This window comes from Macaca thibetana, chromosome 4 (assembly GCF_024542745.1).
Source record: "Macaca thibetana thibetana isolate TM-01 chromosome 4, ASM2454274v1, whole genome shotgun sequence".
Lineage (NCBI taxonomy): Eukaryota > Metazoa > Chordata > Mammalia > Primates > Cercopithecidae > Macaca > Macaca thibetana.
The window spans coordinates 35,384,177-35,411,489 of record NC_065581.1 but is presented as its reverse complement, the minus strand read 5'-3'; the positions used below and the strand labels follow the sequence as shown (position 1 = coordinate 35,411,489).

Here is a 27,313-nt window from a genome sequence, read left to right as displayed (position 1 = left end):
TACTAGATCTTAAATTTTCCTTTTAGGAGATTGTTAAGGATGAGACTGAGCTCATCTTTGTGTCTCTGAATGTTCTCTAACAATATTTTAGAGCTGAGCACAGTGGCTCATGCCTGTAATTACAGCACTTAGCCAAAGTGGGAAGATGATTTGAGGCCAGGAGTTCAAGACCAGCCTGGGCAACATAGCAAGGACCGCTCCCCCCCTACCCCCCCCAACCAAAAAAAAAATTTTTAATTTTAGGAAATTAGCCAGATAATGGCTTGCAGTAGTTATTATTGCATTGTGGAGATGCAGTTCAGGACTTGGCCCAACTATTGTAATCATTCAGCTGGCCTAAGGCAAAAGTCTGTTTCCCAACACTGGCGAGCAGGAGGCGTTGCTGCCTTAGCTAATGACTGTGGAACTGTGGAGCCTCTGTGCTTTAAGAAGGCTTGTCTGCTCTCTAGCCAAGTTGAACTTAGGTCCCCATGCTCGTTCCTATGATAGCTGGTCAGTGAAAGCTTAGGGAAAGCTGAGGCAAAACAAGCAATACCTCAGCCCCTATGGACCTGAACAGTTTCATATCCCCTAGCACATATAGGGCTGTTCAGTGTAGCCTTTGGAAACCCATTTCTGTGTAAGTAGTGTATGCCCTGAGCAACTAGCCTTTAGACCTGGAGTCAGATACCAGAGTTTTTTTCTGGGTTTGAGTATTTATAGTCTCCATTAGCGTGGATAAATCAGTCTTGCTGCTAGTCCCTATGTGATAGGACATGATTCTTCCTAGAGGGGAGTGACTTTCTTCATCAAGCTCACTGGGAGTTTTTTTGTTTGTTTTTTATTTGTTTGTTTGTTTGTTTGTTTTTTGAGACAGTCTTGCTCTGTCGCCCAGGCTGGAGTGCTGTGGCGCAATCTTGGCTCACTGCAAGCTCCACCTCCTGGGTTCACGCCATTCTCCTGCCTCAGCCTCCCAAGTAGCTGGGACTACAGGTGCCCGCCACCATGCCCGGCTAATTTTTTGTATTTTTTAGTAGAGACGGGGTTTCACCGTGTTAGCCAGGATGGTCTCTATCTCCCAACCTCATGATCCACCCTCCTCGGCCTCCCAAAGTGCTGGGATTACAGGCGTGAGCCACCATGCCTGGCCTCACTGGGTTTTATAATCAGGATGATGGCTTCGATTTTTGCTTGAGTCAAAGTTGAATTCAGGGTCCTGTGGTACCATCTAATGCATCTGCCCTTTGATCTGTTTTCCTTATTAGTAGTGGTACAAGTGTAACAGGAGGTATTTCATTGATTCCAGGTTAGCTAAAATATTCGGCATCTGCTTTTACTGCAGATAAAAGTTGAAGAGTTGCTAGGCCCCAGAAGGGAGTGAATGTTACCTGTATTGCCAAATCCTAATTTTAGGCTGGGATTGTCGTTGGCTACCAGAACCCATTATACCAGGTCTTAGAACTCCAGTGGAGGCTGGGCATGGTGGCTCAAGCCTGTAATCCCAGCACTTTGGGAGGCCGAGATGGGTGGATCACGAGGTCGGGAGATCGAGACCATCCTGGCTAACACGGTGAAATCCCGTCTCTACTAAAAATACAAAAAACTAGCCGGGCAAGGTGGCGGGCACCTGTAGTCCCAGCTACTCGGGAGGCTGAGGCAGGAGAATGGCATAAACCCGGGAGGCGGAGCTTGCAGTGAGCTGAGATCGCGCCACAGCACTCCAGCCTGGGCGACAGAGCGAGACTCCGTCTCAAAAAAAAAAAAAAAAAAAAACTCCAGTGGAATCTGAAACGTGGATGGGCCTCCCATATTGAAAGTACCTCCATCCAGAAGATACCGCCATGGTCTTCCCACTTGGCCTACTGCCATAGGACTCCCCAGACAAGCTGTTCTTGGAATCTTTGCCAGGTTTTTCCTCTACAGCTGGTGTTATGTTGCCTGTGTTCTGTGATCCACATGAGACACCTATGATCCTGCGTGTGGGGAGTCTAGATTGTAAAATAGGTTCCAAATAGAGTCGGCACCCTCTCTCTTCCTTGAAGTGATGGTAATTAATTTGGGGGTAAGGAAAATAGAGCTTGTTTGTCAAACCATTTTTCTGTTCCAGTTAACAACATCTCTAATACGTAGTTCACTGGGTAAAGGAGAATTAGGTAGCATTTTTCTTCATAAAAGGCATGGAACATCAGTAAATAGAGGATCAACAATAACGATAATCTAAACTAGTTAAATACCACACTGAATGGTCTGAGGGCCAGGGCACTCAAACGGACATCTGAAAATGCACGTGTCTTTATTCCTCTTGCTGCCAGTTGCATAGAACCTGCTTTATTTATCTGTTAAGAGGGAATGTACAACAGCTTTTTGGCAAAGTCATAAACTCCCTTCTTCAAGTATTCTAGACAAATCATAAGGCCAGTACTTGCTTTATAAAGGCCCACATGAAGTGTGTAGAGCTTTGAACTGGAAAGCAGTTACATTTAGGATAAAGGAGTAAATATTTCATAGGAAACATGCTGTTTGTTTTTTGAGTTTTCTCTTTTCTTTATTAAATGTATTATTTTTTTCCTAACCCTCAGAACCTGTGACTTTGTTTTATTTTTAAAAGGGAAGGTCTTACTCTGTCTCCCAGGCTGAAGTACAGTGGCATGATCATAGCTCACTGCAGCCTCGACCTCCTGGGCTCAAGTGATCCTCCGGCCTCAGCCTCCTGAGTATCTGGGACTCCAGCCATGCGTCGCCATGTCCAGCTAACTGAAAAAAAAAATTGCATGTGGAGATGGAGTCCACACTGTGTTACCCACACTGTTCTCCCAACTCCTCACCTCAAGCAGTTCTCCCGCCTCAGCCTCCCAAAGTGCTGGCATTGTAGACGTAAGCAACCATACCTAGCCAGGTTTTCTTTTTGCGGTGCATTTTTTTTCCTGCACAGAGACCTTTGAGCATTGTATTGGTTCTAAGCCTTCAGGGAATTGAAGCTTTTGTTGCTTTTCTTGGGTAGTTCCAGATGAATGATTGTTGTTGGGAGCTGCTGAGTCAGGGCAGCTTGTTTTAAGCTGCTTTACTTTCTATTAGGTTGGTGAAAAAGTTAGTGCGTTTTTTGCCATTAAAAGTAATGGCAAAAGCCAGACATGGTGGCTCATGCCTGTAATCCCAGCACTTGACTCTGTCTCGAAAAAAATAAAAATAAAAATAATGGCAAAAACTGCAATTACTTTTGCACCAACTTGATACCTCTGATGTATGTTACCCCCCTACTAGGCCTTGCAAAATGGAATCTGAGAGCCCTTTGCTGCCCCAGCCCACGCTTGCTTGAGTGAGTGGATGCTGTGGCTGCTGAGATGGTTGGAGCCATAGCTCATCTGCTAGAGGCATGGTTGGCTCGGGCTGACAGCCATGTGGCATTTTGGCAAATGCCAGCTGCTTCCCTCACCAGTGCTGCTCCCTTAATCAGGTTGCCTCACCTCTCTGAGCTTTGAGACCATACTTGTCTCCTTGGATCTTTGTGAGGGTTAAAGAGAACGTGTTAGGTGCTGCTGTAGCACCTGGCACGTAGTGGATGCCCCATTGGTGTTGGCCTGTCCGTTCCCCAAATCATCTCCTCAGGATTTTTTGTTTAGTTTAGTGATACCACCAAGCAACTAGAGACGTACTTCTGGTTTTGGGAGGCTTTATATGGAAAAACAGAAAGCAGGGATTGGGGAGGAAGCACACGTCATGGTCCAGCATGTTCATGGTTCGTGCAGCTGCTTTTGATGTTGGCATATCTTGGTGTCTCATTCTTATGAGGGGAAGCAAGACTGTGAAGCCTCTTCCGCTCGGCCAAGCAGCACAGAAAGTGCCTTTGGCAGGTTGGAATAAACCTTATCATGTGGCAAGGGAGAGCTAGTTTGGGGAGAAGTAATACTGCAGTCCCTCAGATTTGGTTTTGAATCTTGGCTCTGCCTCTTACCACGTGATTTTTTTTTTAAAAAAATGAGACAGGATTGGCCGGACACAGTGTCTCACACCTGTAATCCCAGCACTTTGGGAGGCCGACAGAGGCGGATCACAAGGTCGGGAGATCAAGACCATCCTGGCTAATACGGTGAAACCCCGTCTGTACTAAAAATACAAAAGATTAGCCGGGCGTGGTGGCGGGCGCCTGTAGTCCCAGCTACACAGGAGGCTGAGGCAGGAGAATGGTGTGAACCTGGGAGGCGGAGCTTGCAGTGAGCCAAGATCGCACCACTGCACTCCAGCCGGGGCGACAGAGCAAGATTCCGTCTCAAAAAAAAAAAAAACTGAGACAGGATTTCGCTCTGTTGGCCAGCCTGGAGTGGTGCAGTTGCGTAATCATGGCTTATTGCAGCTTCGACCTTCCAGGTTCAAGTGATCTTCCCACCTCAGCCTCCCAAGTAGCTGGGACCATAGACATGTGCCACCATGCCTGGCTAATTTTAAAAAAAAATTTTATAGGCATGGGTTCTGACTACATTGTCCAGGCTAGTCTCGAGCTCCTGGGGTCAAGTGATCCTCCTACCTTGGCCTTACGAGGTCCTGGGATTATAGGCGTGAGCCACCGCACTTGGCCTAACCACATGACCTTGAACAAGTCTTAGTCTCTGCAGTAAAATGGGTATCAGTGAAACAGGTGTTATAATACTCACCTGGCTTTTAGGGCAGAGGTGAGGATTAAAGGCAATGTAGGATTAGCCCCTGGTACTGTGCCTGGGACCTAGGTGCTAAATAAATAGTTGCTGTTTCTGTGTTTTTGCTGATATATGTGTTGTTAGCTAGCAGTAGCCTTACATCTGAAGTTAAGGTGCATAGAATGGCATATAAGGATCTTTAGCAGAGTGGTTGAGACACTTTTGTCAAGAAGAAAATAGGAAAGCTTTGTGGCCTGGGTGAAGGAAGGTTGGCATTGACTGATCTACCATCTGAAAGACTGGGGAGTTATCTCTCTACCGTCCCCTCTCTTTGGATGGTGTGATTCAGTGAGAAACTTAGCAACTTGAAATATACTGATCTTTGACCTGCTGAGGTTTTGTATGGCAAAGGCCCTCAGGCCTTGTCTGTGAATTGGGGCTTCCTTGTGACTCACTGGGAACCAGAGATTCTTGCACTTGGTTTGGTTGTCAAGTTGCACTGCTATGTCTACCATCACTGACTATCTTCACTCTCTTCCAGGGGCTCCATGGGCCTTACCCCTTCGGCCAGTCTTAAACGGGTGTCAGCAAGAAGAAAAATTAACAAAAGACAGAAGGCCTGACTTTGGGGGGTTAGGGCAAGGGGTTCCTCTGGATTGCAGACCACATCGCACAGACCCCTGGCTCTGACCCCCTCTCATCCCGGAAGAAGAGGAAGAAGCAGAACAGACTAGTTTTGAGTAAACTCAGTATGCATGTGTGAATGCTGAATCACAGGAATGGTGTTGAGGCTACCAAGAAGAAATCCATGCAGCCACTTTGGGTTTTGTTATAGGCATCAGTCTAACAAGTCATTAGGTCACTCGGGAAGGGGGAAAAAGTTTAAAATGGGGGAAAAAAAGCCATCTTTTTAAACAAAAATTATTTTGCCTACAGAGAGGTTGTAGTTTTGAGCACATGTTAATTTTTTTCCCTCTTTCCCCACTTTTCTTTTTTTAAATAAGGGATAACATATTCTTTATAGAATAGTGCTTGCTCTGGAAGAGATTCAGGTGAAAAGTTGGCGTGGCATGTTTGAGGACTCTGCGGATCAGTGCTACAGGAGTACATCTGCCGTGCCACATGACTCCAGAAGTCTCTGACCCCATTTGTTTTTAATGGCATCAGCCAATGAGTTATCACCCTTTTCCTCCTCTTTTCTCTTAATCTTCTGTTGATTTACACCTTTGACATTTGTATTCATCAACCCTGTGGCTTGTTAGCATCAGAACCTCTCTGAAGACCAAACTTCCCTGTGTGGCCAGGAGAGGAAGCCTTGAGGATAGATCTCGGGTGACGTGGGATTTTCTAAGCCCGAGAGGTGTCCTTCTGCACACCCTTGTAACAATTCAGATTGCTTTTCTTCCATGTTTCTCTTGGCAGAGAGAAATGCCATCATGCTTACTGCTCTTTTGGATTCTTCATGCAGTAGCTTCCCATTTGCTCTGGGAACAGTGCCTCTGTGCTGGTTATACGTATGCACCACGTGTGCACGCACGGGTGTTGGTGCAACTCGCCAGCAGGTGTGCAGCAGGCAAGCTTGAAGGTGGCCCATGCTTCTCTGTTGTCACACAACTCCTTTCCCTGTTTCCCTTCAGTTGTCCTCTGTGATATTTTCACAACCTGTTAGTGGAGGCTGAGCTGTAGAGGTTGGAAAATACAGCCCCAAAAGGGGAATTTGTCATGGGGAAGGGCCAGCCACTGACTACTTGATCTTGGAGACCACATTTAGATGGAAATGAGAGGACCTCCACAGCCCTGCCTCCCTGCCAGGATGCTAGGTTATTGGCTGGGAGGTGGGCAAGTGGCAGCCCAGCTGAAGCAAGAGGCTGATTGGCTGGCTGCTCACTCAGGCAGGTGGCCCCCCTGGCATCCTGTGGATTCTGAGCAGGTTGAGATGTGGATATCTCCATGGGAAGCTTGAACCAGGCTAGAACAGCTGTCTGCCAAAGATACAAGAATATGCAAAGTCCCTCTTCTCTTCTCACCCCCCTCCTTCCCTCAAGTCTTAGTTGGTTTGAGAGCCAGGGATATGGATCCAGGGTGCTGTTGCAGGGTCACCTGCCTGTTACCACACCCCCGTCCAGCTGGGTGGTAGGTGAGGGTATGAGACAGGCAGGGAGACCAGGTGATGAGTGGCTGCAAGGAGTCATATAGCCTGGGTGTGGGTGAGGGTCTGCCTGCCTGTTTCTGTCTGGGTGTCTGAGTTCCAAAAAATGTGTGTTGTTTGTTCCTCCTCATCCTCTTCTGAGACTGTTGTTTTTTTAAAGCTTGATTGTGGGAGAAAAGCTTGTGTGAAATTCCCTCTTCACCTCCCCACTCCCCCCCAAAATAAAAGGGGGCATAAACTTTATTCCACTGGAGAAGCCCTGGGGGTGGGTGGAGCCAGCCTGCTGAGAAGCGTGGTGCAGCTGGGTCTGGGACTCGACTAGAGCTTACTCTGGAGCACCTACTTCCTGTGTGCATGGGAGTGTTCCATTCCCTAGCAGAGCAGAGGGAAGTCTCTGCCAGGTGCCCGCGCCACAGGCCTCAGGATGGCTTTTTGTCTGAGGGCCTCATTAGGCCCAGACTGCTGCTGCTGGTACCAGTCTCCTGAGACACTGCCTCCCTGGACCCCATGCATGCCCAGCTGTTCTTACTGCTTAGAAGCCTTGAAGCAGCACATCTCCACTGTCCCTGGCAGGATTGTGGGAGGCTTCACAACCCCTGCTTTCCTGACTTCCTCATCTGCCCAACACTGGGTACCCCTTCCCAGTTTCCCAGCAGGGGCTTCATGGGCCACCATCAGTGGGTCTGGGTCTGCCAGAGTCGTCTTGCTCTTCCTCTTGCTTCTAGGCAACCACACTTGGCAAGTTAAACGTTCCAAGCACCTTGTCTCCCTTCCCAAGAACAAACCATTTATGTGCACATCCTTGGAGGTGAGGTGAGCTCCTTGCAGAGGGCCAGAGTAAGTGCAAGTCATGGAGTGCAGGCAGAGGGGTCCATGGCTTCCCCAGCCCAGGGAGGGTATCAGTAGCTTTCATTCTCTTTCTCCTCACTGGTATGGGTTCAGAGCAATGCCTAGAGCCCCTCTCTGCTCCCCTGCCTAGTGGGGTGGTAGTGGCTACCTCTCAGCCCCAATAGTCCCTGCTCCTCTTAGAATCTTCACCAAGTGACAGGCCACCTCTGGGCGGGACCACCTGCGTGTGGCACCCAGGAGGTGAGGCAGACACCATGGTTAGGTGTCTGAACCCAGTTGGGGAGACAGAGGGGTTCAGACTTGGGAAGAATCTGTCAGTGTGCATGGAGTGAGGTGTGTGTGTGTGGATGGATGTGCACGTGTGCATGCCTTTTTTCTTTTTGCCATGAGGACAGTTGAATTTGGGGCGTTTTTCTACAAGAAGCAGTCAGCCTTCTCTCCCCCATAAGGACTGGCTGTAACCTTAAGCCCATCAAAGTTACTTCCAGCCTGGAGAGAACCTCACCAAACAGCTGGTGTGGCCTGAGGGTGGTCATGGTGGGAAATGGGCATGAGAATAAATACCTCCCCAAATTCAATCTGAGCCCAGCAGGAGAGGATGGTAGGGTTGCCAGGGCTCAGAAGTGCAAGCTGGTTCCCCACCCCACCCCGCCTCACCGCACTTTTCCTTTGTTTCCTTGGGTGAATGCAGGAGCAGCAGTGGCTGCCCTTCCCACCTGGACAGTGGTGTGTGTAGAAAGCCAGCTGGATGTTTGTGGTGGGGCCTCATGGTGCCTAGGAGGAGATAAAGATGAGGAGGTTTTTCCTTATTGTATAAATGAATATTTGTATGATTAAATTAACACACACACCAAAAAAAAAAAAAACTGTTTTCATGTGTGTTGGTGAGTTTTATTGAACCCTCAAGCCTCCTGTAAACTTGTGTGGCCCCATAATGGCTCCGTGATGGGTACTATTTGGCCTCTGGGCCTTTCCCTTTTGCAGATGGGAAAACTGAGACGCTGAGGTTCATCATATGTTTGGGAAATTAGTCCTGGGTTTATAATGGGATCTCCTGTGCTTTCTGGTGCCCAGTGACCAGGAAGGTAAGGCACCTGCCTCCAAATGACCTGTAGGTCACCAGGGTGCCATGCCTCTGTTGACCACTACTGTATCTCCAGCACAAATAAGTATCAGCCAAGTTAGCACTGATCAGCCAGCAAGCATTGTTTGGTTCCCTGCCCCATGGGCCTGAATGCAAGACTCTTCTTTCTCAGGGAGCACCCTGATACAGAGCCCAGAGTGAAAGAGCCTGGGAGACTGGCCCAGAGACCCCTGGGGTGAGTGCCCTCACCCGTGACAGTGTACCTGCATCCTGCTTCCTTCCAGGTGCCCACAGCTGTTTGTTCTCTGCAGGGGAGCCCACCCCCCACTTCACCTGGGTCTTCTGGCAACTTCAGACCCACTCCTAGGCCTTCCCCAACACCCCCACTGCTGAACAGTTATTTGCTTGGCAGAATCTGTTTGTCTTTGGGGCTGTAACCTGTCAAGGAGTCACTAGGCCCTGGGAGAAAGGAGCTAGTTTGATGGTAGCTCCTGGCCTGAGCCATTCCCACGGGGGCTGGGTGACAGGGAGGGGGCTCTCAGCTGAGTCTGGGAGATGGCAGGGAAGCAATTGCAGTGGTCTGGGCCCAGCCCTTCTGGCAGAGCAAACAGGTACTCTCAAGTCTCCTCTGTGCCTCAGCCCAGACTGTATCAGGGTGCTTCCCACCCTGTTCCTGAGAAGGTCCCTCCCTCAGGCTCTTCTCACGCAGGTTCCTGAGAAGGCCACCTGCTTGCTGTGACCCAGCCATTTCCCTGACATCACCTGGTGCCCAGCCCTGTCTGGTTGCCAAGAGGATAGGTACTGAGGGCACTCATGGCAGCCCCAGATTTTGGAAATGGGGAAGGAGCAGGCAAGACTGCTTAGAGATAGGAGAGAATATATGTGAGTTCGGTGGTCAAGGGTGTTCAGAGAATGGATTCTGGCCAGTCAGTGTGACTGAAGATGTATTAGTATGGAAACCAGAACCTGAAACTTAAAAAATACCTATACATATCCTTTTTAGCCCTTAGTTCTGAGACACTGTGATCTGGGGAAATGCTTTCCAATCTTGAATGTGTGAAAATGCGGATTCTGATTTAACAGGTCTTAGGGAAGGGAGCAAGATGCCGCATTTCTAGCAAGCTCTCATGGATGCTGCTGGTCCAACCACACGGGAGGTCCAGCCCCCACCCCACACCCCAAAATCCACCCAGCCTGTTGGATACTAGCCAGGGATATGTTGGCCAGGCCCACTAGGACTTGAAGGAGCCGAAGTCATCGGGAACAGTAATGTTTAAAATGTGAGCAGTGGTTCCCCAGCATTTCCCAGGGTTGATTCAGGCTGTGATTTTTGACTTAATCATGATTTCTGGTGTGCTGCCCTTCTGTCACAAACAACAAATGTCTGAGTATCCACTGTAATTGTGGCAATATTGCCTGACCATTATTGGCCGATTCCTGTTAAACAGTTTATGAATATGAATCACCTAATTTAATCCACAGCCGTCCAGATGAGGCAATCAAGAGCAGATAAGCCTGGTGCTCAGTTTGTGAGCAACTAACATCTCTAAGTGTCTGGAGTCCTGTACAAGTGGCAGTAAAGCTGCCTTGGGGAGCATAGAGTAGACCTTAACTTAGTCCAAGGGTGTCTAGGAGACTTCTCTGAAGAAATGACACTGAAGCTGAGACCTGAAGAATGGGAGGATGGGACAGAGCTGGAGGAAACAGCCTACAGGAAGATGGGAGAGGGCAGTGTACTGGAGAGGCCGAGAGGAGATCAGTGCCTCGGAGAATAGGGGCTTCCCAGTGATTGCCCCAGCCCAGCCTGGGAGAGCTCTGCCACCCTTGCTCCTTGGCACTTCGTTAATTCGTTCACTTATTGAACATCATTTATGTGCTAGGCACTATTCCAGGTGCTTGGGATATAGCAGGAACCAAAAAAGAAAGCACCCTGCCGTCATGGAGCTGTGTTCTAGTTGGAGTAGACACACAAGGAACACAAACGTAGTATGTCAGGAGGTGACAGGTACTGTGGAGAAAAAGGATAGGAGTTCTGATGAGGGAGAGAGGATAACTATTTCATACAGGACAGTTGGGGAAGCCTTACCTAACACGCAGAGACTAAGCCTTATGAATACCTGGAGTAGGCAGAGCACCGCAGGTGCAGAGGTCCTGGGTAGGGCCAGGAGATGAGGTCAGAGCGCTGAAGAGGTCAGATTGTGTGGGGTCTTGAGGTGACTGAAGTGGCCGTGGCTTTCATCCTGGGTGAGATGGGAGCCATTGCAGGTTTGTGAGCAGAGGGAGGAGTACATCTGGAATCCCCCTAGCTGCTGTGTTGAGGATAAACTGTGGAGGAAAGGGTAGGTGCAAATAAACTAGTAAGGTGGTTCCTTGGGAGTGACAGCGAAGGAGGTGAGAAGTGGTTGGATCCTCATTACGTTTTGAAAGTGGAGCCAACAGTATTTGCTGATGGGTTAGATGTAGAGGAGCAGAGAGAGAGAGAAACGACCCCTGAGATTTGGGCCCAAGCAACTAAGATCTACTTACTAGATTGACAAGTTACTGTTAGCTAAGAGGCAGGACCACATGGGGAGCAGACTTGAGGGGAGAAATCAGGAATTCTTTTTGGACTTGTTCAGTGTGAGATGCTCAGCAGGCATTCAAGGAAGGGGCCGGGCTGGCAGTGTGGATACACAAGGCTGCAGCTTAGAGGCGGGGTGGGGGAGTCCTCAGAGCGAGATGGAATTTAAAACCTCGGCACTGGTTGAGGTTATCAAAGGAGTGAAACGTTGGACCTTATCTGTTGCTCCCTCAAAGCCTACTTTTTGCCCCAATTCCTTCTACAAGGATCTTCTCTGACCAAGAAGACCTCTCCTCAGACTCAGAGCTCTGTTGACTGCAGTTGACGTCTCTTCTGTCCTTTTCCTTAGACTCTTGTGCCCCCACCCACTCCCTGCTGGTCACAGCGGACGGTTATGGAGTGGATGAGGGAATGGATGGTGTCCAGGCCAGGGGTGACCCCATCCAGGAACCAGGCTGCAAGGGCAGGGAGGAGTGGAACCACAGCCCCAGTAGGGCCTAGTTTAATTCCTGTGGTCCTTCCTCCCAAGCTCCAGTCTGGGGCCCTGGAGCCAAATCCTAGAAATTCCTCCTGCTGGGCTGTGAGGGAGAACCCTGAGAAAAGAGGGGGACTGTGTCTGCCTTGGAAAAGGGGACTGTGTCTGCCTCCTAAGAAAAGAAGCCCTGCAGGGGCCATGTTCACCTGCACCAAGCCCCCGCCCTGGTCAACAATCGAGACACCCTGGATCCCTGATGGGCTGGGGTGCCACGGCTCAGTGCCTCTGAGCAGCCAAGGCATCCCCCTCTGCACCTTATTCCCACCTCAGTCATGGGGCAGTGGGACACAGCAAGGGCCAGGGAGGAATTTCAGCCGAGCTATGAGGAAATCCTTGTCTCAGGCTGTGGCTGCTGATCCACGTTGTGGGAGCATGAGTGGTCCTTGGGGTGCTAGGAACATGGCCGCCTCACCTGGTGTGGGGGTGTGTTTATGGCCAGCAGAGGGTGCCATGGGGCCCAGACCTCACCTGGAAAGGATGAACACTGCCCTGGCCTGGCCTCCCCTGCAAGGATTTCCCAAATTCCCACCCCTCAAGGGCGAGTGTTGCTTCTGCCCTCCACCCAGGTCGGTGAGCTTCAGTCTGAATCTAGGCTCTGCTGTTTATCAGCCATGTGACTGTGGTCAGTATATGTAGGCTTCAGAACTTCAATGTCCTAATCTGTAAAATGAGGATAGTTTCTACCCCAGAAGTGTCATAAGAATTAAAACCATCCGGCCGGGCGTGGTGGCTCAAGCCTGTAATCCCAGCACTTTGGGAGGCTGAGACGGGCGGATCACGAGGTCAGGAGATCGAGACCATCCTGGCTAACACGGTGAAACACCGTCTCTACTAAAAAAAACAAAAAACTAGCCGGGTGAGGTGGCGGTGCCTATAGTCCCAGCTACTCGGGAGGCTGAGGCAGGAGAATGGCGGGAACCCGGGAGGCGGAGCTTGCAGTGAGCTGAGATCCGGCCACTGCACTCCAGCCTGGGCGACAGAGCGAGACTCCGTCTCAAAAGAAAAAAAAAAGAATTAAAACCTGCTTCCTCCCACCTCTCCCCCACACATTTCAGCTTCTTGACAGTTGAGCACACTCTAACCAGGGGCCCATGGCCATGGAGATGAAAGCTTGGGGTCGGGGATGCCTGCAGAGAGGTGGTGGGTTTGCAGGAGTTGTCAGGGTGGGTTGGGAGGGAATCTCTGTGTTGAACCCCTGCTGGGTCCTGTGATGTACGTCATCCAGGGCTGATGAAGAAACATGTTTCTGATGGGGAGATAGGACCTAGGAGATGGGAAAAGTGAGCACCAATAGGGAATCCAGGCTAAGGGTCCTGTGAGTGAGGCCCACAACGAATATGCCAGGCAGGAGGGTCTGGGAGAGCCAGGCTTTGCCCCAGTGCTTTGGGATGGTAGTCGCCATTGAGAGCATCCCCAAAGATGAGACAGCACTACCTTCCCCAGAGTCCCACAGTCTGTGTGGACCACTCCTAGCCCAGGCTTTCTCTACAACACCTGAGCCATCAGGGAGAGCCAAGGCACCCCAGGGGGAAAAACATCAGTGACTGGTTGGGAAACAGGAACCGACTCCAGCTGGCTCCCATCCCCAGGCTGGGCAGCCAGGGTCTAGTGGGGTCCAATCATAGTGGTGGTGGTTGGGCCTGAGGGGAAGCACCCTTGGCTCTCAGGACTGGTTTGCATGGAGGAGAGGGTGATTTGCATCTTTGAGGAGTTTGCAGCTGTGGGAGGGGAGGGGGCGCTGGGAACCTTTATCCAGGCCTTCAGTCTCCTGCTTCCTTCTGGGTGAGGGGGAGGCGAGGAGCACACCCTGCTGCTGGCCAGTCCCTACTTTACTTCATGTAAGGAGCACAGCTGGGTCCTAGAGCCACTGTCTTGAGATTCAGGCTCTGTCTTGTGTAGAACATGTGGATTCAGAGCACAGAAGCCTCCACATTACCTGCACATGCACACAACCATTCACAAGCATGTAATCCAGCATACCTGTGCAGTTCCGTGCACTGCTCATATGGGGACATAGGCACATGCAATACATGTGCATCCACATACTGACACCAAGGTGCACACTCATTACTGTTACCTTAGTTCATATGCAGACACATCACACCCACAGGGTCACATAATCTCACACCAACCACACACAAGCTTACACATTCACATTCACACTGTAGAGTCATTTTAAAATTGTTTTTCCATAAGTCAGGCATAGTTTACATTCTTTCTATTCCATCTTCACAACCTCCAGAAGTAAGAACTAATTTTTCCTTGTGATTGAGGTATAATTTACATACAGTAAAGAACACAGAACTTACAGGCTCAGCGTGATGACTTCTCTCCTATGCACGCCCTGCATAACCATTGCCCAGGTCAAGATCTAGAGCATCTAGAGCATGCCAGAGCCCCAGCAGCTCCTGAGTGTGCCCTCCTGGTCAACAGCTCACACAAGAGGAGCTGTTATTCTGATAAGGTAAGTGCCACGGTTATTCCCATTTATTAGGTTAGAAAAACTGATGCTCAGCCCCGTGGTCACCCACTAAGTGGCCAGACTGAAGCTATCTGACTTCAGACCACTACATAACATAAATATCCAGTAAATACCTCACAGTAATAGAGGGCCACGATCACAAAGACTTGGAAAAGCAACCTTTGTGTTTTCTACAAAGAAAGCAGCAGAGAAAATTTAAGCTTTGTAGAGTGTTGCGAACCTTGGAATCAAAACACAGGTTCCATTCTGTGATAGGAAACAGCACATCACAAAGCATTTTCACACAAGGCTTGTTTATAGTTTTTAGAGCGGGATATTCCATTTTTCCTTATAGGCCTCACTCCTGAGCAAAGATGTCTTGCTAGCTCCTCTCTAAGCAGATTTTCTTTTAGAATTCATAGCTACTTTTGAGTATTTGACAATGAATAGAAACCTAACAGCAGCACCCGTTTTGTCAACTGTGCCCTTCTGAGGGTGCATATTGGTTCATAAAGGATCAGCAAGGTCTGTGAGCTCAGGGGTTGCAGCTCCTGTCCTGGGGCAGCGGATACAGGACTCGACGGGCACACACAGCACAGTGTGTCCATGGGGATGGGTTATGCGTTCAGGGACACTTCTGCACTAGAAGAAGCCACTCAAGCATTTTCATTGTGCCCTTCACCTGTGGTAACGCTATTGGCGAAGGTTGGTATTTATTTGTTCTGTTAATAAATATATATTGAGGACTTAACCTGCCTTGTGCCCAGTAGTGCACTAGGTGCTGGGGATACAGCAGTGAAACAGACAAAAAAAAATCCCTGCAGCATGGAGCTGATGTTCAGTAAACCATGGTGAATCAGGTGACGAAAGATGTTAGGGAGAAACAAGAGGAGATAAGAAAAGGGGAGTTGGGAGTGCAACTTTAATTATTTATTTTACCTTTTAAAAAAATAGAGTCAGGGGCTAGTCGTGGTGGCTCATGCCTGTAATCCCAGCACTTTGGGAGGCCAAGGTGGGCAGATCATTTGAGGTCAAGAGTTCAAGACAAGCCTGCCCAACATGGTGAAACCCCATCTCTACTAAAAATAACAAAATTAGCTGAGCATGATGGCACACACCTTTAATTCTAGCTACTCAGGAGGCTGAGGCAGGAGAATCGCTTGAACCCAGGAGGCGGAGGTTGCAGTGAGCTGAGATTGCGCCACTGCACTGCAACCTGGACATTAGAGTAAGACTCCGTCTCAAAAAATAATAAAATTTAAAAAATAAAAACAGAGTTGGGTTCTCACTATGTTGGCCAGATAGCTCTTCAGCTCTTAGCCTCAAGCAATCCTCCCACCTCGGCCTCCCAAAGTGCTGGGATTACAGGAGTGAGCCACCACATCTGGCCAGGAGTGCAACTTTAAATGAGAGGTCAGGGAGGTCCTCACTGAGAAGGTGATGTTTGAGGTGGTGTGTGAAGTAGCCGAGGGGAGCGATCATTGTGGATATCTGGGAGAAGAGCATTTCAGGCAAGAACAGCCAGAACAAAGCAAAATAGGTGTCCGTTGTATTCAGATGCCAACTATGGATTTTGTACACATTCTGGCACCTGTCCTGCCTTTAGTGCTGTGTGACTTTGAAGGAGCCATTCGCCCTCTCTGGGCAGTCTCTTCACCCACATGATGTGAGGTTTAGGTAAAGAGCTTCCCTGTCCACCTGAGCCCTCTCTGTCCTCGCAGGCCTGTCCTTACCAGTGGGGGAGCCTCTGTGGCCATCCCTCCCCAGAGATAGGGAGCCACAGACCACTTCTGTAGTCTGGTCACAGGGCGTGACAGTTCCATAGTAATGCCTCTGGCCTGATCACCCTCACCCCAGGGCCATCACAGCCTCAGTCCAGGGCTCTAACCCAAGGGTGGCAATAAGGAAAACTCTGGCATGGTTTATGGACATTTGAGCATTTTCTTTTTTCTTTTCTTTTTTTTTTTTTTTTTTTTTTTTTTTTTGAGCTGGAGTCATGCTCTGTCGCCCAGGCTGGAGTGCAATGGCACGATCTTGGCTCACTGCAACCTCTGCCTCCCGGGTTCAAGTGATTCTCCTGCCTCAGCCTCCCAAGTAACTGGGATTACAGGCATGTGCCACCACGCCCAGCTAATTTTTGTATTTTTAGTAGAGACCGCGTTTTGCCATGTTGGCCAGACTGGTCTCAAACTCCTGACCTCGGGTGATCCACCTGCCTCAGCCTGCCAAAGTGCTGGAATTACAGGCATGAGCCACCATGCCCAATCAAGCATTTTCAAATATTGGCTGTGTGTACTTGGGAGGATAAGTAACATTACTGGAGATCTAATTGTGCCTCGTATGTTACATGTTCACCTGCAAATTTATTTTTGAGGGGAATAGTGGATGAGAGCTGAGTCTGGGGTCCGTCTACCTTTCCTGGACACTTAAGTGGGAAGCCTGGGTCATCTCTGGAGGACCTGTCTCCTAAGTACTCTGGACCTCCTCTCAGGGTTGGCTCCATATCTCAGCCACTTCCCTTCCCTTTGTTCAGTTTGCTTCTCAGAAGCCTCTCAAGGAGAAATGGTCACCTAAGACCATCTTGGCAAAGGAGAGGGCAAAGAAGGAGATATTGACAGACCCTCTTGAGTCACTTGGGAATTGCATTCAGCTGCAAGTAGCATGGTCCTGAGTGATAGTGGCTTAGACAAGATAGGGATTTGTTTTTCCCTCATTAGATGTAAAGTCTGAGGATATGTACAGGGCTGGCTTCCATCCTTAAGACAGCTACTGCATCTCCAGACATCACATCCCCATTCCAGACACAGAAGAAAGACTGAACCAGCCCCCTTTGTAAGGAGCTGCCTTAGAATCCCCACCTGATGACTTTCATGTATATCCCATGGGCCAGAACTTGGCTACTTGTTCCTTCTATCTGCAAGAAATGCTGTCATCATTATGTCCATAAAAGGAGGCCGGGTGTGGTGGCTGACACCTGTAATCCTAGCATTTGGGAGGCTGAGGAGGAAGGATCACTGGAATCCAGGAGTTTGAGAGCAGCGTGGGCAACATAGCAAGACCTCATCCCTAATAAAAATTTAAAAATTAGCGGGACGGGATGACACATGCCTGTAGTACCAGCTACTCAGGAGGCTGAGGCGGGAGGCTCACTGGAGCCCAGGAATTAAGAGGCTGCAGTGAGCCATGATGGTGCCACTGCACTCCAGCCTGAGTAATGGAGCAAGACCCCATTTCTAAAAAAATAAATAATTTTTAAAAACAGAAGAAGAAAACGGATACTGGGGAGGCAACTAGCACTCTCTTCCCTACACATGTGCTGTACTCTTCCATCTCTGATCTTAAAAACTGCATGCTGGACAAATGCCACAAAGAGGAAACTGTTGAGAAAACGAAACTACTGGGGAAGGGAGGGCCCACTGAGAACCATCCGAGTAACTGACCACCGCTGGTCTTCGCTGGACACCACGAACCACACTGTCCAAACGTTCTTCTCCCCTGTCAGCAACGGCCAGCCCCCCAACTCTGAGGTGCTCAAGGAGGAGCACGAGGTGGCTGTGCTGAGGGCGCCCCACAACCTGATCCCCACTGTCCACCATGATCCACATCCGCAGCGAGACCTCCGTGCCCGACCGTGTCGCCTGGTCCCTGTTCAACCCCCTCTTCATGAACCCCTGCTGCCTGGGCTTCATAGCATTCACTTACTCCGTGAAGTCTAGGGACAGGAAGATGGTTGGCGGCCTGACTGGGGCCCAGGCCTATGCCTCCACCGCCAAGTGCCTGAACAACGGGGCCCTGATTGCGGACCTCCTCATGAGCATTCTGCTCATCGTCATCCCAGTGTTGATCTTCCAAGCCTATCGATCGATCAGGAGGCATCATCCAGGCCAGGAGCTTTGCCCATGACCTGAATCCCACATACTCCACCTTCCATTCCTTGCCCTGCCCTGGAGCCCAGTCCTGTGTCAGCCCTTTATCCTCACACACTTTTCTACAATGGCATTCAATAAAGTGCACGTGTTTCTGGTGAAAAAAAAAACCTGCATGCTGGCCGGGCACCGTGGCTTATGCCTGTAATCCCAGCACTTTGGGAGGCCGAGGCAGGTGGATCGCCTGAGGTCCGGAGTTCATGACCAGCCTGACCAATATGGAGAAACCCCATCTCTACTAAAAATACAAAATTAGCCGGCCTTGGTGGTGCATGCCTGTAATCCCAGCTACTCGGGAGGATGAGGTAGAATAGCTTCAACCCGGGAGACGGAGGTTGCAATGAGCTGAGATCGCGCCATTGCACTCCAGCCTGGGCAACTGAGCGAGACTCGAGACTCCGTCTCAAACAAACAAAAATAAAACTCATGCTGTTTTCTCCACCTCTGGGGCCTTCCACCCTCAACCCACCCCAGCTAGGTAAGGAGCCGGCAGCTCATTATCTAACCTGCTGGGGTTGCAGTAACAGAAACTCGCCAGGGTTGCTCAGGTAAAAGGAGGAGGGTGGAGAACTCAGAACACCAACGCATTGTATCCTTCAGAGGGGGGCGGAGGGGTGGGGCCTTGCTACCGCCCCCACCCCCCACTCAGCAGGGACTGGAAGCAAGTGTGGATTCTCTGGGAAGCTGACTTGAGGGGCAGCACTGCCCACAGCTGGAGACAACAGCGAACAAGCCAGGCCTAGTCCCTGCCCCCAGGGTGCTGACATTCTGATGGGGGAGAGACAGGCAGCACACAGACCAAACCTAAAGATCGTTTCAGGCTCTTGGTGCCAAGAAGATGAACAGCTTGGCGTGGGAGAGAGAAAGCAGGTGTCTAGGGAGCACCAGGCGCGCCGCCAGCACTCGGGAAATGTGTACTGAAGGCAGCCCTCAGGAAGGGGGCCCGGAACCCAGGGCTGTAGACCCTCACGGCGCAGGGGAGGAGCCCTCAGATCACAGCTCCGATGGAACACTCCAGATGTCAGGGACCGAGGCCCTCAGCCTGGGGCCTCACCCAGGCCTGGAGAAGGGAGGAGAGATCCTAGGCTGTGGGGGAGTCCTGCCCTAGTCCTGCCCTAGTACCGGGATTTCTCAGAGGAGCTGCTGGGTCCAGAGACCCAGCAAATGCCAAGAGTCCAGGACTGTGGCCCCCTTCACAGTTTTCCCTAGTGGTCTGGGTGAGCCCTGGGTGTGCAGATGAGTGGTAAACTCCAAGATCTACTGGGGAAGGCAGGTAGGGCCCCCCCTCAACATTCCGTGCCCAGGACAGGCCCTCCGGGCAGCTGCCTGGGCTTGGAGGGAAACCAGCCCTAACCCCAAACCGATGATGTGGGACGAGCAACCCTTTCACCACCAGGGCACAGCCGCTATGCCCTGAGCATCCTTCTTGGTGGAGAAAGACGCCCAGGGTGCTGAGGAAGAAAGGACGCTGGCCGGCTCCCCGAATTCTCCTTCTGCAAGTCCTGCAGCTCCCGACCTTGTCTCTGGACACAGTACCTCGAGGCCCTTAGGAAGATGGAATGAACTCACTGTTGAAGGTGTTGATGCTGTTATCACGAATTAATGCCTCACCTCCACAGGCCATGCGTGTTCTCAGGCAGGAGCTCCCTGGAGCTTCACACGGACAGTCTATAGAGAATGCTCATCCCCACCTGACCCTTGAGAAGACTGAGACTCAGACGGGAGGTAAATTGCTCAACCCCCCGCCCCTGCCCCGGGAAAGGGGCAGTGGCTGGGGTTGGATCCTGCAGCTAAGGGTCATTGATGTCGGCTGAGGACTTTGTCCCGTGGCAGCAGTGAGCGCTGTGGGGGTATCATATATATCCCCATGATAAAAACCAGCAGCCCTCTCTCACACCCTCACATCCGTCCCTGGGACTACTGTCTATCCTGAGAGTGTGCACAAATACAATCTCCACTTTTCTCCCGTCTGTCCAGAAGCTGTAGTACGTTATCCCCCTTCTACAGCACAGGAAACCGAGTGCCAAGGAGGCTGAGACCCTACTCCAGGCTTCAGGGTGTCTGGGCTAGGTCCTCTGCCCCACACCTGCCCTTTGCCCCATCACCCATGTATGGCAGTGCTGAGAGGTGGGTAGGACATAGGCTCTAATGTCACTTACACCTGGCCTGAGTTCGTACCTGCTGGCCAGGTATGAACTTGGGCAGTTTGCTGATCTGCTGGGCCTCAGTGTTGTCACCCATGAAATGGAGCTACTTCCTGCTTCACAGGGTCAGACTATGCTGGACTTAGGCTCACTGAGGCCCCCGCCCTCCTCTGGGGATACAAGACCTCCCCAACCCTCACAGCACTACTCTGGGGACTGAGCAACAGCTGGGGGGGTGGGGCAGCTCCCCACTGTGCCTGGTGCCCCCTTCCCTGTCCTGGCCCTATGCCAGCTAGGCCCGCCCAGGCCTCATCTTCCAGATGGCACCATAAAGCCATCCCCGAACCTGGCCCACACGGAAGCAAACAGCCCCTCCCAGGAGACCACACCCTGCTGGCGACCACAGCAGCATGTTCCCGTTGAAGGATGCCTGGGGACAGGTGTGAGGGGCAGCAGTTCAGAGCGGGCTCCTCCTTTCTGGGAAGGGGGAGGGAAGCCAGTCTGAGCAAGGAGCTGTGAGAGCTGGGAGGTCCTGAGACCTCAGCCACCCCCTCGCCTTTCTCTTCCCCATCCTCCTTCCTCTCTCAGTTCTCTGGTCCTCCTCTTCTGGAGAGGCAAACTGACCCTCTTCCAGTCAGCTGTGTGACCCTGGGCAGGCCAATCTGTCTGAGCTCGAGTTTTTCCCTCTGAAATGGGGATAAGCGCTCGGCAGCCCTTCCTTGGCTGGCTGTGAGGGCTGAAGGATGCTTTGGGAGGCATCCCTAGTGGTGCAGGAGTGATACAAGGCCTCCCCAGCCCTCACAGCACTCACCCCGTGTTCTCTGCCGTCCACGTGTTCGCACAAAGGTTGATCTTCGACCTAAGAGGTCAGCAGTGTTGTCTCCGTGCCTGAGGAAACCGAGCCCGGGGAGATGAAGGGGCTCCTGAGGTCACAGAAGTTGTCCGTCCACCCGCCTCATTCATGTATGTGCCTCACAGGTGAGAAACCCTGCACAGAAGGCTCGGCACATGCTTGTTTCCTTCCCCTTCCTCACACCTCTCCAAGGCTTGGCCCAGTCTTTACAGCCCGGCTCCCAGCCTGCCTCTGCCTCCCAGCCTCTCAGACCCCACGTGGCCCCTTTTCCCACTCCTGGGGTTCTTCCTGTCCCTGTTTCCCTGACACTTGCCAGGTGCCAGGTGCTGTTCTCACCTCCCTAGTCAGACCGTGAGCTCCCAAGGTCACAGTGGCTCACACCTGCAGTCCCAGCTACTTGGGAGGCTGATGTAGGAGTTCAAAACCAGCCTTGGCAACATAGCAAGACCCCATCTCCACCAAAAAAAAAAAAAATTTTTTTTTCTAACTAGCCAGGGGTGTGTGTACCCATGGTCCTAGTTACTTGGGAGGCTGAGGTGGAGGATTGTTTGATCGCTTGAGTTGGAGGCTGCAGTGAGCTATGATCACGCCCCTGCACTCCACCTAGGTGGCTGAGTGAGACCCCAGCTTGAGAAAAAAAAAAAAAGGAACTAACGAATGACTGTGTGAGTGAGGGAGCGAGGGGGTGAAGGAGGGTGGGGTGGTGTGTGAGGTTTCCTCACCTGCCGGTAGGGACACCTGGGAGGTTTGTGAGTGACACCTGAGATGCTGGGTGGGTCCTGCTTCCTGCAGCTGCTGCCAACTGTGTCCCAGACTGGGTGCGGGGATCCTGGCTTCTCTGACATGACGCAAAAGCCGTGTCAAGAGGGCAGAAGAGTTTAAGGGTCACCGGCCAGCGGGGGGTGGGGGCGGGCAGCTTCTGAGGTCACGCAGGGCTGCTGGGTCCAGTGAAGGGCACGGATGACAAGAGGTCAAAACCAAAAGTGGAGAAAAGGGCTGGACAGAACAGCCTTCCTGGGACCGACTGACCCTGGGATCCCTCATTCAGGTTGGCCCCTGTATGGGCAGGACAGAGTCATGGCCTGGCTGTTTCTTATCAGCTGTGCATCCCTGAGCAAGTTAATGAACCTCTCTGGGCCTGTTTCCTCATCGGCAGATGGGAGTATGATACTCTATAGGGTTATTTTGAGAAGTAATATGTAGAAAAGCATGAGTCCACAGTGCCTGCACCACATAAAGTTTCGATAAATTCAAATAGTAATATTATTATTACATTAATAAAGGCACAGAGATCATGAGAGACCAAATTGAAGGCACTCAGCAGGCAGAAGCCAAGGCGAGACCAAGACTCCTACTTGGTGACTCCAGCTAGAGGCAGCAAAGCATGGGGTTGTGCACCAGGCTCTGGAGCCAGGCTGCCTGGGCTCCCAGATAGCTCCGCCTCACTCACAGGATGTGTTACCTCAGGCAACCTCCTTAACCTCTCTGTGCCTCAGTGTCCCCATCTGTAGAATAGAGATTATAGTAGCGCACCTGCCTCATAGGGTTGTGCAGAGGATTCTGGAGTTAGTATGTGTGAAGCACGTGGAAGAGTGCTTTGTACAAAGAAAACACTCCATAGGCTCAACAGACACAGTGCTGTGTGACCTTGAGCAAGCCTCTCTCCTCTCTGGGCCTCCACCACATCCCTGTAAAATGAATCATTAGACAGGTTCAGCCTGAGGCTCCTCCGGGCTCTGAGGTCGGTAGTTCTGGGGAGGGGAGTCACACTGGGTGCAAACACCCCCTCCTATTTTTACAGTTCCCACATGCCTGAGGACAGGGTCCCCCGCAGTCTCTGTCCTCCCTCTCTCTGTCTCCTTTCCCCTCCTTAAGGCTGGCAGCCGAAGGAGAGCGGCATCCCTAGTAGTGAAGGAGCTGGGTAGTGGGTGTCAGTCATACGGTTGGGACAGTAGGGTTGGGAGAGGAGAGGTGATGAATTTCCTCTTACCAGCCTTCCGTCCTGTTCCTGCTTCCGCTAGTACCCTCTGTCCTCACAGCTGGGCAGCTGGGCCAGGCCCCTGCTCATCTCCAGGTGGTGCCCTCACAGGCAAGCCTGGCTTGCCCCTCCCTTGGGAGGGGACCCTCAGAGAAGCCCTCTCCCCCTCCTTGGCCCCGTAGAGCTGGGCAGGTGCTGCCTGGGAATGAAAACAGAGTCTATGAGTCAAGCCCTGACCCTGCTGTGTGACTCAGGCAGGCCCCTTACTCTCTCTGAGCCTGTCTTGGGGTCCGAGCGCAGGGCAGGCCGTGTCTCAGCCCCTCCTGTGGAACTGGTGATAGGAGTCACCACCCAGGGAAGTAAGAGCTCAGTGTCCCCCAGCCCCAGGGCCTGACTTGGGTGGTCTGCATCACCCTCCTCCCCTTCGCCCCTCCTACTCGACAAGGCTTGAGTCACTTCAGGGGAGTGGTGCCCCTGACTGGAACCCCAGGGTGAGGTGGAAGCGGGTAGAAACCCCACACCAGGAAGCAAACCCTATTCCCCGTCACCCCTCCCCATCCTCCTCCTCCCCACAAGCCTGTGGCCATTGTTGCCCAAGGCGATCAGATCTTACATGGGAACCGGGAAGAGGGAACCTAGCCCACACCCTCTGCCCTCCTCAGGGACGTTTTCAGACCCACCTCAGCCCCAGCCCCAACTCACCTCCTGCCTCTCCATTGGTACCCCCGGCCCCAGCAAAGTCCGTCCATCCTGTTCATTCCTTCAGTCCACGCACAGCTATCTGCCAGGCACTACACTGGGGTCCAAGGATGCCAGGCACATGAGAAAGAACCCTGTGTCCATGGGCTCCCAGACCACGAGGCCAGCAGACAAGGAGGACTGTTGAATAATGCCGGATATGGCCAGGCACAGTGACTCACGCCTGTAATCCCAGAACTTTCGGAGGCCGAGGCAGGTGGATCACTTGAGGTCAGGAGTTTGAGACCAGCCTGGCCAACGTGGTGAAATCCCATCTTATTAAAAAAAAAAAAAAATACAATAGTTAGCCACGCTTGGTGGCGTGCGCCTGTAATCCCAGCTACTAGGGAGGCTGAGGCAGGAGAATTGCCTGAGGCAGAGGTTACAGTGAGCTGAGATCGCACCACTGCACTCCAGCCTGGGTGACAAGAGCAAGACTTCACCTCAAAAAGAAAAAAAAAAGTCTGGAAGCAAGAACCGCTGTCAGCCCTACGATGGCAGGGCCTGTTTTGTTGACGGTTGTATCCCCAGTGCCTAGAACATCTCGGTAAATGTTAGAATAAGTAAATGTTTGGCGAGAGCTGCTGGCAGCCTCTAGGGCTGAACCAACACACATGGTTGTAAAGTGAAGCAAAATGGGCAACTGGGGCAGGATCACAAGGGCCTTCCTGCCCTAAAACTCCTCGTGCTTTCTCACGGGGCGGCGGGAGCCATGGGAGATGGTTACCAGAGGGGCAGCCCCCACCTCACCCTCCATTCCCTTCCCCTGACTCTGACTTGATCCAGCGCATGGTCCCCCCCAGCTGTCCTTTCCTTCATCCAAGAAGTCGGTATCTGTTGATTTGTTGAAATAGGCACATAGTAAACACCTACTGCATGCCATTGTTGTGCTGTAGCTGGAGGTGAGTCCAACAGTCCTGCCTACACATTACCCACAATCCAGGACGGGGACTCGGAATGTGGGGTTTGTGGAGGTGCTTCAGCTGGTGGGGGGCAGTCTGTGAACCCCTGGGATTGCGCACGCACGCGCGTGTGTTTGTGTGTGTGTGTGTGTGTGTGTGTGTTCTGAGGTTCCATAGCTCTTAAGCAGATTCTGAAGTGACCAGAACCCACCCATACAGGTCAAGACCCACATGTGTGGGGAAGAGGTTGCTTTCCCTGGCATTGCATGTGGACCCCAACCCCACCCCATTCCCAGCAGCAGGTGAGGGCACCAAGCACGTCCATGTAGCGGTGGTGCTGCTGTCTGGCAGGAGCGTCCTGCCCAGCCCAGGCCCTGTGGGGCAGCTTCAGCTGTTTCGGCTTAGGATGGTTCCTGGGAACTCTGGCTGTCACTCTGTCTGGGAAGTCACTGTGGCGGAGGGGCAGGTCTCAGGCCAGGGACAGGGCAAGGGCAGTAGGATCAGTGGGTCAGACCAACACAACCAAAGGGGCACAGATGCTCCCTGAGTGTGGCAGCTGGCAGAGGGGCATCTTTCAACATAGTCCCGCCTTCCTTCCTTGCCCACCCCAGTGCTCAGAGCCACGCAGTGATTTTTTTCCTTTAATGTCCCTTTCCCCTTCCACCATCCTCATTCATTTGTTTATCTGTTTATTATTTAAGACAGGGTCTCACTCTGTCAACCAGGCTGGAGTGCAGTGGCGTGATCTTGGCTCACTGCAACCTCCACCTCCTGGGTTCAAGCAGTTTTCATGCCTCAGCCTCCTGAGTAGCTGGGATTACAGACGTGCACCAGCACGCCTAGCTAAGTGTTGTATTTTTAGTAGAGACGGGGTTTCACCATGTTGGTCAGGCTGGTCTCGAACTCCTGGCCTCATGTGATCTGTCTGCCTCGGCCTCCCAAAGTGCTGGGATTAGAGCCACCGTGCCTGGCTCATTTGTTCATTCATTTGATTTTTTTTTATTTCTTTCTCTCCCTCCCCTCTCTCCCTCCCTCCCTCCCTTCTTTCCTTTCCTCCTCCTTTCTTCCTTTCGTTTTCTTGCTTTCTTTTTTGAGACAGGGTCTTGCTCTGTAGTGATCATAGCTCACTACATCCTCAACCTCCTGGACTCAAATGATCCTCCCACCTCAGCCTCTAGAGTAGCTGGGACCCAGGCCACCACATTCAGCTCATTTATTTTTTAATTTTATGTAGAGATGAGAGTCTCACAATGGTGCCCAAGTGGGTATCAAACTCTTGGCCTCAAGCTATCCCCCTGCCTCAGCCTCCCAAAGTGCTGGGATTACAGGTGTGAGCTGCCACCCCTGGCCCCACATTTATTACTTTCATTTATTCTTGGGCACCACTTAGAAGAAAGACGTGAGAGTGTTAGGAGCACCAAGCTCTTGTGTCACTGAGCAGGGTTGTGAGGTCACTGGGGGGCTGAGAGGAGCCAGGGGAGGCCCAGGCAGGCAGGGAGCACAGGGCCAGGCAGGCTCCTCCCTGAGGTCCCCTCACCCCAGGGGTCAGCGTTGTGGAAGGTGGGGCCCTGCAGGGGGAGAGGGGCTGGGTGGGATTTGAAGGCGCTACAGAACATGGCAGGATGCAGTGGAGGTTATATGATGATGTTATTCCTCAGGGTTCTGTCTGCCTGGAGACCAGAGCAGGAGGAGTTTGTGGGAAGAATGTACCCAGTGCATCTCAGCATCGTCCAGCAGAGAGGATGCCCCGAACTCTCAATTATGCCTCAATTTCCTCTTCTGTAAAATGGGGACAGTGTAGACAGAAAACTATAAGGCTGAGGACAAAAATAAGTGAGTTGATCCATGTGACATTACTGGTAATAATTGTGATCTTGGGGCCGGGCGCGGTGGCTCAAGCCTGTAATCCCAGCACTTTGGGAGGCCGAGACGGGCGGATCACGAGGTCAGGAGATCGAGACCATCCTGGCTAACACGGTGAAACCCCGTCTCTACTAAAAATACAAAAAAAAATAAGCCGGGCGAGGTGGCGGGCGCCTGTAGTCCCAGCTGCTCGGGAGGCTGAGGCAGGAGAATTGCGCGAACCCGGGAGGCGGAGCTTGCAGTGAGCGGAGATCTGGCCACTGCACTCCAGCCTGGGCGACAGAGCCAGACTCCGTCTCAAAAAATAAATAAATAAAAAATAATTGTGATCTTGGGCTGCCAGTGGGTTCCCAGTATTCATTATATTATTAAAAATTAAGAGGTGGCCACACGTGGATCCTGGGGAGTATGTGTCATAAACCAAGGGTTACGGTTAATCCAGTGTGCACCCGAGGGCCTGAAAAAAGCCTCTGAAGTGCTTGTCACCTGCTGAGTGCCCGTCTGCATGGCCCTAAACTCCAGCCGTAATCAGTTGAGGGTGAGACAGAGGTCCCTGAGGGGAGAGAGCCCGCTGTTGACAGAGTCCCGGCTGCGTGCCAGGCGCTGCACTTCTCCTCATTCCCTCCTTACAGTATCCCTTTGAAGAAGGGATCCTTGATCC

At 51.7% G+C, this 27,313-nt stretch overlaps 2 protein-coding genes and 1 pseudogene across 5 annotated transcripts in view; all 3 read left to right on the top strand.

Annotated features, from left to right (window-relative positions):
- Positions 1-8,474, top strand: part of ILRUN (inflammation and lipid regulator with UBA-like and NBR1-like domains) — a 114,515-nt gene extending 106,041 nt beyond the window's left edge. For both annotated transcript variants that reach the window (XM_050787812.1, XM_050787811.1), the window contains one exon: positions 5,152-8,474. In XM_050787812.1, the coding sequence (XP_050643769.1) occupies positions 5,152-5,187 (36 nt within the window). In that variant the 3' untranslated portion in view covers positions 5,188-8,474. The remainder of the gene's footprint in view (positions 1-5,151) is intronic.
- RPS10 (ribosomal protein S10) overlaps positions 1-27,313 on the top strand; it is a 624,010-nt gene that overhangs the window by 448,111 nt on the left and 148,586 nt on the right. Inside the window, exon 1 of one of the 3 annotated variants that reach the window (XM_050787854.1) lies at positions 20,551-20,554. The exons of the other annotated variants lie outside the window; for them this stretch is intronic. The gene's annotated coding sequence lies outside the window, so the exon portion shown is untranslated. Of the gene's footprint in view, positions 1-20,550; positions 20,555-27,313 lie in introns of those variants that run through there. 3 annotated transcript variants of the gene reach the window in all.
- On the top strand, positions 16,245-18,780 carry LOC126952803 (interferon-induced transmembrane protein 3-like; annotated as a pseudogene).